General features: G+C 40.5%; 1 protein-coding gene across 11 annotated transcripts in view; it reads right to left on the reverse strand.

Moving 5' to 3' along the window:
* Positions 1-15,496, reverse strand: part of auts2a (activator of transcription and developmental regulator AUTS2 a) — a 1,178,234-nt gene that overhangs the window by 150,564 nt on the left and 1,012,174 nt on the right. For all 11 annotated transcript variants that reach the window (XM_048556878.2, XM_059655523.1, XM_048556879.2 and 8 more), the window contains one exon: positions 639-687. In XM_048556878.2, coding sequence (XP_048412835.2) covers positions 639-687 — 49 coding nt within the window. The remainder of the gene's footprint in view (positions 1-638; positions 688-15,496) is intronic.

Genomic DNA, 15,496 nt, shown 5'->3' on the forward strand with positions numbered 1-15,496 from the left:
CTGCGTTTACATTTATCTCTTGTCGCTTATGCTAGCAACATAAATTAACGCATGCCATGAGGAAAACACTCATGAAGAGAAAAGGTTATTTTCATGGTAATAAGGGCAGAGGAAAATATACCAAAAGACTATTTGTGTGTGTTTCCTGGCAATGTTTTTTTTGTTATAAAAAGCTGCTGTTGATTTAAGGCCACACAAAGAAACCTTAATCCTTTCACAGGAACTAAATCACCTCAAAAAAAAACTGCAGTAGGATAAAGAATCTCTGTCAAGCATGGCCATTCAGAACTAAATGGATGCCACAAATCAAACTGTATGAGTAAACAAAGATGAGAATGTGGGAAATACATTCAAATCTGGAAAGAAAGCAGGGGCAAGAGCGAAAGCCCTTTGTTCATCAATCATCCATTGCTTCTACAACTTGGAGTGCCCTTCACCCTAGTTACCAGCAATGAAGTAAGAATGTTGATTCACTGGTTGCCCTCTTTTGTGCAGACGGCAAACAGAAAAAAAAGGGAATACTCAATTCTGAACGCTTTCTCTGCAATTAGCCAGTTAAAAGTGCCACTTTGCATATGTCTTAAGGTTGGTCGGCCCATTCAGTGGACAGCTGATAACAACATGGGACAATGGCCTACCTTTACTTGTGGCAGTGTGGAAAAGTTTCTCTGAAGTAGCATCCGAAACCTAGGTAAAAACAAAAAAGACAGGTTATATTTTGGTTTTTAAAAAAATTATAACTCTAGAAAAAAAATGTGCAAGTTTGTGTCTATGTAGTTACTACAACCTTCCACAAGATAGAGCCAGAGTATTTTTTTTTAAATAAACTGCATTTCAAAACTATAATTTAAGGTAATCTTCTATATACATCTCTGGGCTACATACTAGAATCTAATTCTCAAGCACAGAGTGCAACAAATATAATTTTATTGCAGGCTTTTTCTAAAAATTCTGCTGCATCTTGTACTTTGCCAACCACCATTTTTGTTTAACAGGATAGCTGCACAATGTTTGAACATGATGGACATGAACACCTCCTCACCCAGTTCACAATTCCATACTTAGAGATTTAAGCTGTACCATTTCCTGCCTTATTTCATTGACTCAATCACTTCTTCAAGCATACATAGTTACAATTTTTAAAAAATTGAAAAACCTTAAACGTTATTAAGATCCATGAATATTTTATGCATGAGAATCACAAAGCAAGTTCCAGGGATAATGGGAACTGCAGATGCTGGAGAATCCGAGATAACAAAGTGTGGAGCTGGATGAACACAGCAGGCCAAGCAGCATCTTAGAAGCACAAAAGCTGACGTTTCGGGCCTCGACCTCGCAAGTTCCAGACATGTCTATATCAGTTACAGTTCTTGTCTTCCACTCTTTCTGCCTGCATTCAATTTAAACCTTTAACTTAATTCATTGTCACAAGGTCCCCACGTTCAGAGCAACTGTGCTCCTACTGCACCTTTTCACAAAGAAACTCACTTCCAAATATGATGCAGTTCAAGAAACAAATGATTAAGTTCTTAATTACAAGTGTTTTCAAAAATAATTGAGAGAATATGGAGTTAAACTGCTCAAAATTAATTATAAACTCAGAGTCTTCACTCATCTTTAAGACAAATGTTAATGGTGAGGCTCAAGGATTTCCAGCTGCAAAGATTTCATTCAGTCAAGATTTGCTTTCATTGCAATTCAAGCTCCCTCTTCCTTGACCCACTCTTCAGGAGCTGTTTCAAGTCTGTTGCCCCCTTGTGTATCCAACTGTGTAGAAAAGTCCATGGTGCAAACTAGACAAGTCCACACGTCAAAAAAATTAAGCTGCCCTAGCTGGCAAGAGGGCAGGAACAGGAGAACAGCTAGGCAGTAGGATGATAGCTGCCACTTGCAAGACATGTTAGCTGCTAATTATTTCCCAGTCCCTGCAGTTCAAATGGCCGATAAGTTGTCACTTAGAGCAGTGTGGCAATTGAAGTGGTGCAGTGTTCTTGATCATCCATTATCAGCAACTGCCAGGGTGCAGCAGTATCAGGTTCTGTGATAAAGCACCCGACTGACACAAGAAAATCATCATCCCCTTGCAAGAAGGTTCTTTTCTCTCATTAAACGTAACCTTATCACTTGAACACTGCAATCCTTTGCAAATGACAACGGCATTTAATCTAATTTCCCAACAAGCAAACCTGACAGCACTCTCATTTTGTTTTGACTCCCGAAACACACAGCTTCATTTCTGCTGGGCTGTCATTCAAAATGTATGAAACGGGATGAGAAAAGACACCTTCCCGAACTCCCCACGTCTGTCTGCACGTAAAATATTGAGGCACGGAATGAGATAACCAGCTGAAATTCAAACTAGAGCACACATGCTGATTACTGGATTCATGGCAGCTTCTCAAGAACTTAAACCAGCCTCTGAAGGTTAAAGGTAAGGGACTATTAAAGCTGTTGTGAACAGTGTTCAATTACATGCACAATTGACTGGTACGCCGCCGTAAATCAGATTTCTTTCTTCAAAGGGAACACAGATAGGCTAACAGAAATGTTACTTGCTGATGTAAGATCTAATTTCCTTTCTGTCCTGCTTTTGCACAATACCACTGCAGTTGAATCACTATTGTCAATCCCTCACTGACTGCTGTGCAAGCATCAACTCACTCTGCACTCGTGGAAATCAGTTTTGAGACACTCTAAAGATCTAATCATGTGGCTAATTTTGTGCGTAATCATCTGAATCTGGGCATTGTGTTTTATACTTGTGATTTCTGCCTTTTCCTTCACTCCGAAAGATGTTGAGTTGTTGATGCCTGTATGTTTCTCCTTCTCTCTGTCTCTGCCACCTCGACCAAGTGGGTCTATGACAAATTGGCAGTGGTCCATGGAAGTCAACCATGGGAGGGGGAAACTGCAGCAACCTGATCATAACTGGTGATGACAGGGGCAAGGTCCAGCCAGCTTCCAACATCATTATTAGCATCAGTAGTTTGTATAAGTAGAAGTAATAGTCACTAGAATTTGAAACTGCATACAGTAGACGTTCTGTTGTTGCACTAAAAGCCCACAGTCATTTACACACAGTTTAAAAGAAGTCCTATCATACCTATCTAAGGAACGACTCTCTTTGCTTGAAGGTAAATAGTGGCTGCCAACAAGCTATTCCTCATGATGGATATTGCAGTGGAACCAAGACCTGAAAAGATTAGCAGCTTACTTTATCCTTTCTCCAAGCAGCCAATGGCGGAAAATGAATCTGAGGATTTTCAGTGGCATTACATTTTCTGTGCATTTCTGCTTATATATGAGGTTATGTAGATGAGAAGCATATGACCAGGATTAGACTATTTAGCCCTTCTGGCCTGCACCACCGTTCCATTAGATCATGACTGGTCTGCATTTCAGTTACATTTTTTGGCCTTTACTCCACAATTCATAAAAGGTTTCTATTAAGAGCGAATGACATCGGTTTTTAAAGCTGCAATTGGCCCATCATCCACAGCCTCTTTAGCGCAGTGTGCTCTACGTTTCCACCACGCTTTGAGAGAGAGAGAGAGAGAGAGAGAGAGAGAGAGGATTTCTGAGATCTGCTTATTTGTTTGTTGACACAGAAGGATTTGCTAATTGGCTTTAAAATTTGGAATAAATAATTTGCATGAATGGCGGTTAGATTTTGTTGCATTCCAGCCTTTTGACAGTAATATCTAATTTTTTTGTCAAGAAAAACAACCTTAAGATGAAATCTGATAACTACATTTTTCCTACACACAGGTTCTCAATTTCAGTCAGAATGCCATATAATGGGGTAGAATATGTTGCATGGCTACAAGAGCTAGAGAAGTGAAGAATATAAAAAAAAGCAAGCAACAGACACTAGAATTGCCCCTGATTAGTCCTTGCTCCACGCTGACTTCCACTGAAGCTGCAGTGAGAATACCATAATTTGTTTCAGTGTCCCATTCCTAAACCAAAGACACCAAATGCAACAACTTATATTTATATAGAGCCTTTTCACAGTAACACATCGCAAGGCACTTAAGAGGAGTGTATTCTAACAAACAATTGCACTGAACCTTGTAAAGTAATATTAGAATAAAGATGTAGGTTTTAAGAAGCATCTGAAAAATGGAAGAGAAGAGAGGCAGAATGAATCAGTGCAAGATTTCTTGTTCTGGGTGTTTTGAGCAAGCCTTGGTCACCAGGAATGCAACAACAATTAATGACAGGCATTCTCTGGAACACATGACAACTGTTGCCTCCTTTCAGATTGACCATCCAATTTTCCTCTGGACATGGAGAAAATGCTGTAAAATGTACAAACCCCCAAAGAGAACGTCTGCAATAATACTGGAGCTGAAGAACTGACAGAATAGATTCAAAAATCAAAACATGAACAAAATGCACAGCCACATAAAATCTGTAAACTACAACTGAACAGACAGCCACTGCAAGTGGATTAGTCTGGGAAATCAATGCAGAGGATGTCTAAAAATAAATCCCATAACTATAGAAACTCTTCATGAAATCAATGATTCATTTTTAATACTGGAAATCTACAGCCTCCACATTTGTATTAATCTTCGGATCATTGATAAGTCTAAAAATCATTGTTTTAAAATTAACTTTAGCGTCAAAATAAATATGATGGTGTGGTTGTCTTTCACAAAATATTGCTTTTCGACCACCAAATAAAAGTACTCAAGTTAATTTTGACCCGGTAATGAGAATATGAATGGGACAAGACAGTGCGCTTGCAGACTTTGCACACAACTTTTCACAAGCAATTCCTTGGTGAGATTGATGAAGTGGTCTATTAAGTTGCGTCAAATCTCCTTGCTGCTGCTTTATATGGCAATGGCAAACCTATTGGTCCCAATTTTTGTTGAGGACAAATGGAAGGTGAAGCAAAAAATGGTTAAAGATCTCCAAAAAGCCAAGAACATAACCTGCCAAATTCGATACAAAAGCAGAAATTGCTGGAAAAATTCAGCGAGTCCAGCATCTGTGAAGAAAAATAAAATCAGAGTTAGTATTTTGGGTCCGGTGACCCTACCTCAGACCCTTCCTGCAGATGCTGGAACTCTGCAATACAAACAGAAAATGATGAAGGAACTAAGCAAATCTATCACCATGTACAGAAAACTTCAGTTCTGAAGATGGGTCACCGAACCTGAAACGTTAACTCTGATGTTTTTTTTCTTCACAGATGCTGCCAGACCTGCCGAATGTTTCCAGCAACTTCTGCTTTTGTTCCTGATTGACAGCATCTGCAGGTCTTTTGGTTTTTATTTAGGCCAGAATTGATGCTAGGGACACTCAAGGTATTTTGACACTGTCTTACACCTGGTGGATAGACCGACAAGATGTGACCAAGAAACCCAGGTTTCCTTGGAATGGTGTCGGATAATAGAGATGTAAGAAAGGTCCACAATTAGAACTGGGGAAGGGGGAAAAAGGCTTCCTGATAAATGTTGGGGCAGTGGCACCCAGTTAGGAGGAAAAAGGCCAATCTCTTCTTTGAGGGGTCACTGGGAAGACACCCGCTTCTCTTGGTCTATTAGGTGTGATGGGAACATAAAAAAACAAACAGCCTGAGGAGTCAGTGATACCAGAGTCCTTTTCACTGTCAGGTTCACCGACCTGAGGTGAGTATTACATCAGCGTCTCGATTACATTGCACAAGTTAAATATGTTAAGAGAAATATTGCTGTAAAGCAGGAGTTTCAGAAGCCTCAACGTCTGCCGACAAAGCTGATACGAGCGTGATATTTTGGAGATAGCAGGAACTGCTGATACTGGAGAATCTGAGATAACAAGGTGTGGGGCTGGATGATCACAGCAGGCCAAGCAGCATCAGACGAGCAGGGAAGATGGCGTTTCAGGTCTGGACCCTTCTTCAGAAATTTGGAGTTGTGTTCCCCATATTTCACATTTTAATCACCCTCATTGACCCATTCTGGATAATATCAAGACTAATAAGTTCACCTTTTTTCAAACTGGATTGTTTTAAAAACACAATTAGTTTATTCTTTAGAAATCTTCAATTCATATACAGAACCAATTTCTGCAAGGAATTAATCATAAAATCTGTAATATTCAAGCAACTTTGTACACTGAGACAATTGAGCTCCTGATGCTATAATAAAACTTATCCAAATGAATCCACAAATCCAAGTATTGTAGTCTCTGGAAATCTGAAATAAAAACAGAAATACACAGCACTGGTGGAGAAAGAAACTGAATTTAACATTTGTGGTTTGTCACCTTTCATGAGAACGTTAGATGAAATGTCATTGGTTAGAAACATGAACTCAAATTCTCTCTCCACAGAGCTGCTCAATCCAAATTCGTAAACATTATTTTGAACTGCCTCTTAGTTTTACAAAAACAAGATTTTACCATATGGGAATTTCTAGCAAGGCCAATATACACTACCCTCAGGATGATGGCAGTGAACTACTTACGTCAAATACTGCTGCCTGTGGGGCCAAGTCACTCCCTGAATGCTAACAGGGAAGGAGTTCCTGGATTTTGACCCTGCAACCATGAAGGAAAGATACTAGAGCTCTGTGGTTAGGATGGTCTGAGACTTGGAGGTGAAGATACTCCCAGTGCTGACTGTCTTCTTCTGCCTGAAAGCGGGGTTTATAGGTTTTGGAAAGTGCTGCCAAGAAGTCTTGGTAAATTGCTGCTGTGTAAGTTGCAGACAGTATACTTCTCCAACACTATGCATTGGCTGTCGACAGAATTTATATTTAAGCTTGTGAATAGGGTGTCAATCTACCATTGCAAGAGTATTCATTTGTTTTGAAAAAGGAAAGAAGATAACAAAATGAAACTGGAAAAATACGCAATTAGTTGTGGAAATTGAATTGCTCATGATATCTATCAACTGCCTTTTTGGTTCGGAATTGAGTAAAGGTGTAAACAGCCTCCTGCTCCACTCAGCTGACTTTATGTTATAGTCGACAGGTCAGTGAGGCTGACAGACAGGAAACCTGATGGAGTCCAACACACGTTCTGTGATGAGATTCAGAAAAAAATGCCTCCAAGAAACAGTCACTGAAATCTATTGCGGTGGTTTCACTATTTTCCCTTTTTACAATGCTTTTAAAAGCAGCAATGTCAACGGGGATTAGAGGCTGGTAAGAAAGAAATCTCTGCTGACAAACAATCTGCTCACAAAATTCCTGGTGTTCGGAAAAGAAACTCATTGAAGATGGCAGCTGGCAGGTCAAACCCAAAGCTAGCTACAAAAACAGAATTGTTCTGAGAAGCCTCAACCCAATTTTTTTTCTACAAAACTGTGTTTACATCAAATTTCCCATCTCTGACTCAACTTTAGCATAAAATCCTAACAGACTGGATATACCAGCACTGTACACCCTATCATTCAGCAAAGCTCACTCATTAAAATCAAAGGTACTTTTTTAAAATATCAATAAAAAGCCTTCTTTGTTCTGAAATGTTTTTCTGACAGTAGTTGATGATCACTTCTGGGTGTCCTCACATCCTAGTAACTCCGAATACAAGGTGGATTTTCCTACGATGTTTAAAAGAATTAAGAAGGGAATTAATTTGAAAGAAGCATATGCTGCCAGAAAAAATAATTTACATTACTGCAGTCAGCATCACCCACTAATGTGTATGATTGACAACCTCGGAAATTTTGTGTCATTAATCAAGTTGAACACCATGAAAGAACAAAGAACTGTGGATGCTAAAAAGCTAAAAAAAGAGCCCAGAAACTGATGGAGATGCACAGCAGGTCTGGCAGTATCTGCAGAGAGAAAACAGAGTCAATGTTTTGGAGACCAGTGACCCTTCTTCAGAACTGACGAAAGGTCACTTGCCTCGAAGTGTTAACTCTGTGTTTCTCTTCGCAGAAAATGCCATACCTGCTGTGTTTCTCTAGCAGTTCCTATTTTTGTTAGTTACATCAAACCATTCATCTAACGAAATATCCAAGGAGCAGTCACTGCTGATTATTGGGCAAACCCAGCAACCATTTGCATGCAGTATCATTCCACAAAGATCAATGAGATGGAGGGCAAGTCAGTGCACTGAAATCACAAAGTTAGCTACTGTGTCTTCTTAGGTGTTTCTGGAAACAATTTATAATTTGCACTTTTTGGATGAAAATGTTAGGCAGCATGCTACATTAAATCATGCTCCAGCTAATTAGATTTGTGCACAATGGCCGAGCTCAAATAACGTAAATCTCAGTCAAAAAATTAGGTTGAAGCCCCTCTGGAGATTAACATTGTATTTTAGATTGGTTCTAGCCCAGTTCAGTGCAGAGTTAAATCTCTTGAAACAAAATCAAAACACAATTATTAATGGTTCATAATCTCCTTTCTAGAGAAAAGGCGAAGCACCTACTGATCCAAAATCAAAAATGAGGCGTTCTCTTCAGTGTGCCTGGATTTAGTGCTGGTAAAGCTCAAGATTATCCTTAAGGGCTCTAAAATACGTGCTCACTTTGTTCAGGACATCAAATTAAAGAGGATGGATTCAGTCAAGATCAGAAAAGCTAACTCTGGTTTTCTTCCATTCACCTAAAAACTCGATTAAATAAGAACTTTCAGGAAGAGCAAGGAAAAAAAATCTAGAGCACAGATCTGAAAGTTTCATCTGATCTGTCTGTATCAGAATGGCAAAAACCTTGGCTTGCATTAAATGGAGGTCCACTGACTGAAAGGCTGCAAGCGATCGGCTTTGCCTCCTTTCAGAAGACTTGTGGTAATAAGTGGCAATGAGGTACCAATCTTGGCCGCAGGAAACCTTCTCCAAGATTGAGAATCTGGGCCAGGAATTCCAGTCACTCCCCCACCCCCAAACCAACAGCTATCGGAAATTAAGAGGCCTGCTGTTGGTCATAGCTGTGGGATTGGGGTAGTCGGTCATGGACCCACAGGCTCAAGGTGGCTGAGGAACCCAGGACATAGCTCAGTGATGTTTCAATGGGGAGGGGTGTAAGGTTGGCCCTGAAGGAGGAGCAGTACAGGAAGTGGGGAGGCAGTCAGCCACAACGTTGGGGGCACAGGCTCCTAGTGAGCATTCAGTTTCTAATGCTTGGCTCTTCCACCTGGCACTGACTGCCTTTGAAAGAGGCATCACCAGCCCTCCATCACTGAATGCCTGCAGGTAATCAAGGTTTGCTTCTGGGGATTAGCCTGGCAAGTCCTCAACTGGCATTGCATGAATGTAAGCAGCACAGGGCAAGGTAGGTACTCCAGCGAGTATTGATGACCTGAATTGGTGTCACAGCAAAAAGATGGTCAGGTACAGAAGTGGGAAGATAAGGGTCCCCCTCTTGGTCATTCCTTCTGATTAATTGCTCCCTTGCCAAACCTGCCTCAGGGAGGACATTTAACTCTACCATGATTTTGCACCCTATTGTTTTATACAAAAATATATTCTTCCATGGTTTTCTTCCTCCTTCACAACTTTTGAGGTAATGTCTTTGCAGAAAATACAGCCTGCACACTGGCAAGTGATGGGTTAAAACACACTGCAAACGCTTGCTTCAACCTCTGTGTTCCATTCCCATCCTCTACAACAGGTTAAAATCTTGACCTTGAGTACCAGACCTCTATCCTTACGTCCCTTATAAAGGCAGTTGTTACAGAGGAAACAAGTGATTACTTGTTCAATCTCCGTGAAATACAAATCAGAACCAGCTTCCTCCCCCACACCCCCCCAACCAACTCTACGCACCGCCCCCCCCCCAGAGCCTGTGGGGTTTGACCTGAAGAGCAGACCTCCCAGATGTGGGCATCTGCAGGCTTTGAAGTCTTGTGCCATCTCTGATCCCTGTGGAGAGCTATCATCAGACCCCTCCTATTGCTACTTAACAGTCACATTCAGCAGGCTCTCTTCTTGCAGGTCTGACAGAATGAACTCTGTGGGGAGTTTCTGGTGGTTGAACATTTCAGCCATGTTTCACGCCAGGATGAAAAGCTCCATGGTAAATGCACTGAAGCAACTGAATGTAGTAAAAGTCATTTCTCCTGAAGGCATTTCCTTTTCGTTTTGATTTCCCCTGAAGACTTTTCAATGCAGCTAATGTTCCTTCAGATGACAGCGTGGAAGAGTCTGAACTTGGAATCTTTGGATCACCTTTCATCAAGGAAACATAGTGATTGGCCTCTAGCTATAGCATTCTAGCCTTTGAACCAAATATTTCTTCTGTCAATGTTAAAACACCACACTATATGGCAATACTTTTCGTGTCCATGAGCTGGATTTTGTCCAGTGAGGCTGTTTACGATTTTTTTGTTAGAGATTTGCATATCTTCCTCCCTACCATTTTGACATTTTTCCAATCTTTTGCTTTTCACTAATTGCTTTTATCAAAAGAAGCACCTCTCCAAATTCAATTCGTACTTTAAATATGTCTCACTGAGACGAACATTTAAAAAATTACATTCCAGGCAGCAAGGCAATTCCTTACCTCACCACATCCTCAGTTATAAAAACAACATTGATCATGTACCAAATGCAGAAGATACTCACTAAACAACCCTGAAAAAGATCTATTAACTGAGCTGCCACAGTATCGCCTTCCAGAAACACAGGATCTTTGAATATAATAGGGATTTCACCCTCCCCCCAGTATCTCTCAATCTCTCGCAGCTCGCTCACTACAGTCCAGCTTTTCCAATCAGTGATATTTTAACAGCAGTGACTCATTTATTTTAAATGGGCACCCGCCGGAGTCAAAATAACCACTCATCGAAAAGTCTGGGATTTCTTGTTCAGAAGCTCAAAGTAATCCACAGGAGTCCACCTCCAACAGTGGAGATTACAATTTTCAGGCAGCATCACGCAGCTAAGCCTCTCTGGCATGTATAAAGGAACACACGTATTACTTCGTGCAAGAGTTTCTGCCAAACTCCCAATCCTTTTTATTCTTTGTGCTTCCTGAGGAGCCTCAGATACACCCTCCCTTGCGCAGTATTTGCCACATTGGCAATCCCGGTCCGCTCTGCACTACAACAGGAAATCCAGCCGAGTTGACGCCCACCACTGACTCTCCGTGCTGTACTACTGACTTCAGACCACTGTGCTGCATGAGATGCTGTGTCCCTCCCATTCCTTGCTGTGTTGTTACCACCAGCTTTCCCGTTCTCAGCAGGGATCTCCATCCCCTCTCAGCACGACAAATGCTTGCCAGAAATGGAGTAAAGAGAAATGTTGTAGACAAACAAGACAGAAGGTTAAAAATGTGAAAGTGGGGGTGATAAAAATGAAAGGAAAGCTAAATAGAAGCAGGAATGAAGCTCTCAGAGAGAGAGAGAGATAAGGAGATAGTGACTGACAAAATACATGTTTTACTGTGGGAGCAGGACAGAGACATAGAGAGAAAGAGAGATGGGTGATATAAGATAGCAGACTCATGCAAGAAAACATTGCAGGAGCAGACGGCTGGGCCAGAACTGCTCCTAGATGTACGTAACAGGTAAAGGAAATGTTTTAAGATAATGGCCACTCAGATTTCTACGGTCTTCATTTAAAAACATTCACTGATCAACAAAATAGGAGACTTAATTAAATCCCAAGACAAAACTGTTCTCTACACAGAACCACTTTAGTACCATGGGCTGATATCTCGTAGAGGCAAGAGAAGTCTTGGATGCTTGGATCCCCTTCTCCCTATGTTATGGGCAGGCACACCATATCTTGTCCCATTCAGGCACTTAACTGGACAGCAGCAGGCCTTCCTCCAGCACCTAGGAGCCCAGTGGTGGAATTCCTGTGTGCTGAGAGTTGCCAAGCCAGAAGCCACGGACATCACGAGACTGCAGATGGGAAGGTGGCAGGATTCACTATCCGAGTAATCCCCAGCACAAACCTTGACAAGGGCAGGGCAAAATATCTGTGAAAGCTCAATACTCTCCAGGTGATCACTTTCAATAACCTCAGCAATCCAAAGAAACAAACATGAAAACAGAAGAAATGGCAATCAGAGCAGGCCATTCAGCTTTGTCAGCCAGCCAGCCCCACCATTTTCTAAGATCATGAGTGATGTGCCTAACTCTCAACTCCTGTTTCATTCCAGCTCATCACAGCCCTCAATCCTCCAATGTAACTATGTCATCTAGTCTGAGATTCACTGACTAGTGGAGTCTTCTCAACATCTGCCTTGTCAAGCCCCCTCAGAATCTTACACGTTTCAACATGATACACCACAGTCTCCTAAACTCCGATAAATGAAGGCCTAACCTGTTTAGCCAATCATGATAAGTCAATTCCTTCATCCCTGGAATCAGACTAGATCATGGTCTCAAATGCCTATATATTCCTTTTTAACTAAAGGGACCGATAACGTAGAAGGTACATCAGGTTTAGCTCATCAACACTTGTCGACAGTTGCAACAAGATTTCCCTATGTCATACCTCCAACTCCCCAGTAATACAGGTAAAAATTTCGTCTGACTTCTTAATTACTTGCTGCCTCAGCATGTTGGTGTTTTGTGTTTCATATACAAGAATACCCAAATCCCTCTGTGCTGTAATTTTTGGAGTCTGTTTCCATTAAATTAATATTCTGCCTTTCAATTCTTTCTGTCAAAGTACATCCACGACTGATCCCTAAAATTTGCCAATTCTCTGCTACACCAATAGATTTTGCCACTTTGTTTGCCACACGTTTTTGGTTGGGTATTCTTTTTGACCACCATTGCCAATTACTGGTTGTTCATTCTGCTCAGCAAGTCCTTTTTGTTAGGTAGGGAATGAGCAGGAGCGATGCTCTTCAGAGGGTCAGTGTAGACGTAATGGACCGAAAGGTCTGCTTCCTCGCTATAGTGGATTCTATATTGTGAACACTACCCCAAGAGGATGCTTAACTACGAGATCTCTTTCTAATCCTATCTAGTTATGCAATTCTAAATCTAAAATACAGCCGTACATTACAGAACTACCTAAGAAACAATCCCTGATGTGCTCTATAAATTTGTCTTTCGTGTTATCCTTGTCCACCTGATTTGTCCAGTAAATGTGCTGATTGAAATCCACCCTTGGCAATCATCATGCCCTTCTCAAACACTCCCATTATTTCTCAGCTCATACTTTGTCTTATAGTGAGGCAGAACTCTGCCTATCCACAGCGCAGACTCCGGCTCATCCCCTCTGAACCAAAGTGTCTTCAGCAGTCACCACTTACTGCAGATGTGGTCATCATGGATTGCATCTGTGTCGACCAGCTTCCACACAAGTCATAGTGGGCTCAAGATGTTAACTGTGCTTCCTCCCCACAGACACTGCCAAATCTGCTGTCCTTCCCAGCATTCTCAGTTTTTATTTTAAAACTGATGCACTTGTTGGCCATTTGGCAATGATAATTTTCTCTGAAAGTCACATAACTGATATTTTTCAATATCTGGTTTTCAAATGGAAATATCTATTATGTGGTTTACCATTTAATTTTATTTATATTAAAATTATGCAATTTCCACAATCACTTAATGTCCATAATGTAATTCACCTGCTCTAACTCTCAAAACCTTCATCTATATTTGTAAGAAAAGTGGGAAGATGTCCGAGTACATGTTATTCATTTTTGAACCTTCTTGCACTGCTCCCTACTCTGTTATGAAATATTAAAGGTTGCTTGGGAAACTTCAAAATCTTTTATCCTACGTATAAGCAAGCAATAATTCTTTTTTATGTGAAGCACCCATCTGTAATAGTTAACTCTGATACAAAATATTCAATTTTTACGCTGACAACTCAAGTTAAAATTGTGAGAAGTGAATGATTTGTGCTTCAGAATAAAATTGAGACCAGTCAGATCTCGCACTGAATATTATATTTCAACACACAGTGGCTGACTGCACATCGAAAATATAAACATTGCAAGCAAGCAGTTAACAGGAATTCTATAGCACTGCTTACCAAAGATGTTGGCCATCTGATGAAATAGAAAGTCAGATCCATTAGTTACATTTTTCAGTCGATATTATTTGATTTGACATTGCAATCTACATTAGCCAATGATTGTCATGATTTTCTACCAATTGACACCATTACAGAATGTGCCTCACCTGCCAGCTCTTTCTTCTTTCATCCATCCATTTACATTGCCCAAATCTATCATCAATAAAATTGCTCTCAGACCAACTCAGGAACCTGCAAGGCTTTCAGCTAAATGGCTGTCAAGTGTCCTCTTTGTCATTTCAAACAGATGTGACTAGACCATGCTGAGCTAAGCTACAGACTAATCATTTCGTTCTACAAACTGTTAAAAAGGTCAGCTCCCTGGAACCAAGCTAAAGATTTCACAGGGAGTTCATTGGAAACAGCCAGCGAATAGATTGAAATTGCTCCTTGAATGGGAATGTTTTCCACGCTCAGCGGAAAGATTTTTCAACTAAATGGAAAATATAAAGAGAGATATGAATGATCTTCAAATAATTGGTGACAATGAATACATGAATGTCATTTGTCAAAAGACAGCTTTTTTTTCCTAACAAGATTGGAAGGCATTGGTATCAACTGATCTTTCAATTTAAGGGGTGAAACTAGCCCTGAAAGGGGCCACCTAGACAGAGAGTTGAACTAGAATCAAATATTGTTACTTGCAGTTGTCATATGCAAATTTCAGACAGCAGAATTGAAAATGAATCATTATTTTTCAGAATCCTAGTTGTGTGTATGTGTATATTTAAGGGCCTCTAACATATTACATACAACAAATAAAGAACAACTTTTAAACATTTGCTCAAATGAAACATTTTTGGAACAAACTGATTTCTTGCATAGAGTTGGTAGCTGGGATTTTTGTTAAAACGCAACTGTTTTCCTATGTGGCAATTCATTAACAACGTGTAATTCATTACTGGATCATTCCTGTCACTGTACAGTTGGTTTATTTGTCAAGATAAAAGACATTTTAGATCTTGCAAAATTGAGTGACAAGGATTTAGGCTTTTTTTTAAAAACATGTGTTCATGGGATGGGGCTGGATCAGCATTTATTGCCAACCCCTAAGTGTACTTTGATCTGAATGGCTAGCCACACCAGTTCAGGCAGCATTAAGAGTCAACCACTCACTGCTGAGAGTCTGTACTCACACTCAGGCCAGACCAGATAGGGATGACAGATTTCCTTCCGTAAGGCACATCAGTGAACTAGATGGGTCTTAAAGACAGACAGACAGACAGACAGACAATGGTTTCATGATCATCATTAGACTTTGAATTCCAGACTTCTATTCAATTAATTTTCACCACGCACCATGGTGGGATTCAAGTCCATGTCCTCAGAACATTAACATTTGAATTCTGGATTATTCATCCAGGAACATTTCCACCATGTCATGGCCTCTCCCTGAATTATGAGTTACTGGCTTGATTCTATAACGAGAAGCTACGTTTGTAGTGGTAAAATGTCCTGCGTTCTTTAATCTCAAATGGAAGATTAGGGCAATTCACTTTAATTATGGACTATGAAGAAAAGACAGGTGGCTCTAACTGAGGTGTGAACAGACCAG

This window comes from Stegostoma tigrinum, chromosome 27, assembly GCF_030684315.1.
Source record: "Stegostoma tigrinum isolate sSteTig4 chromosome 27, sSteTig4.hap1, whole genome shotgun sequence".
NCBI classification, from domain to species: domain Eukaryota; kingdom Metazoa; phylum Chordata; class Chondrichthyes; order Orectolobiformes; family Stegostomatidae; genus Stegostoma; species Stegostoma tigrinum.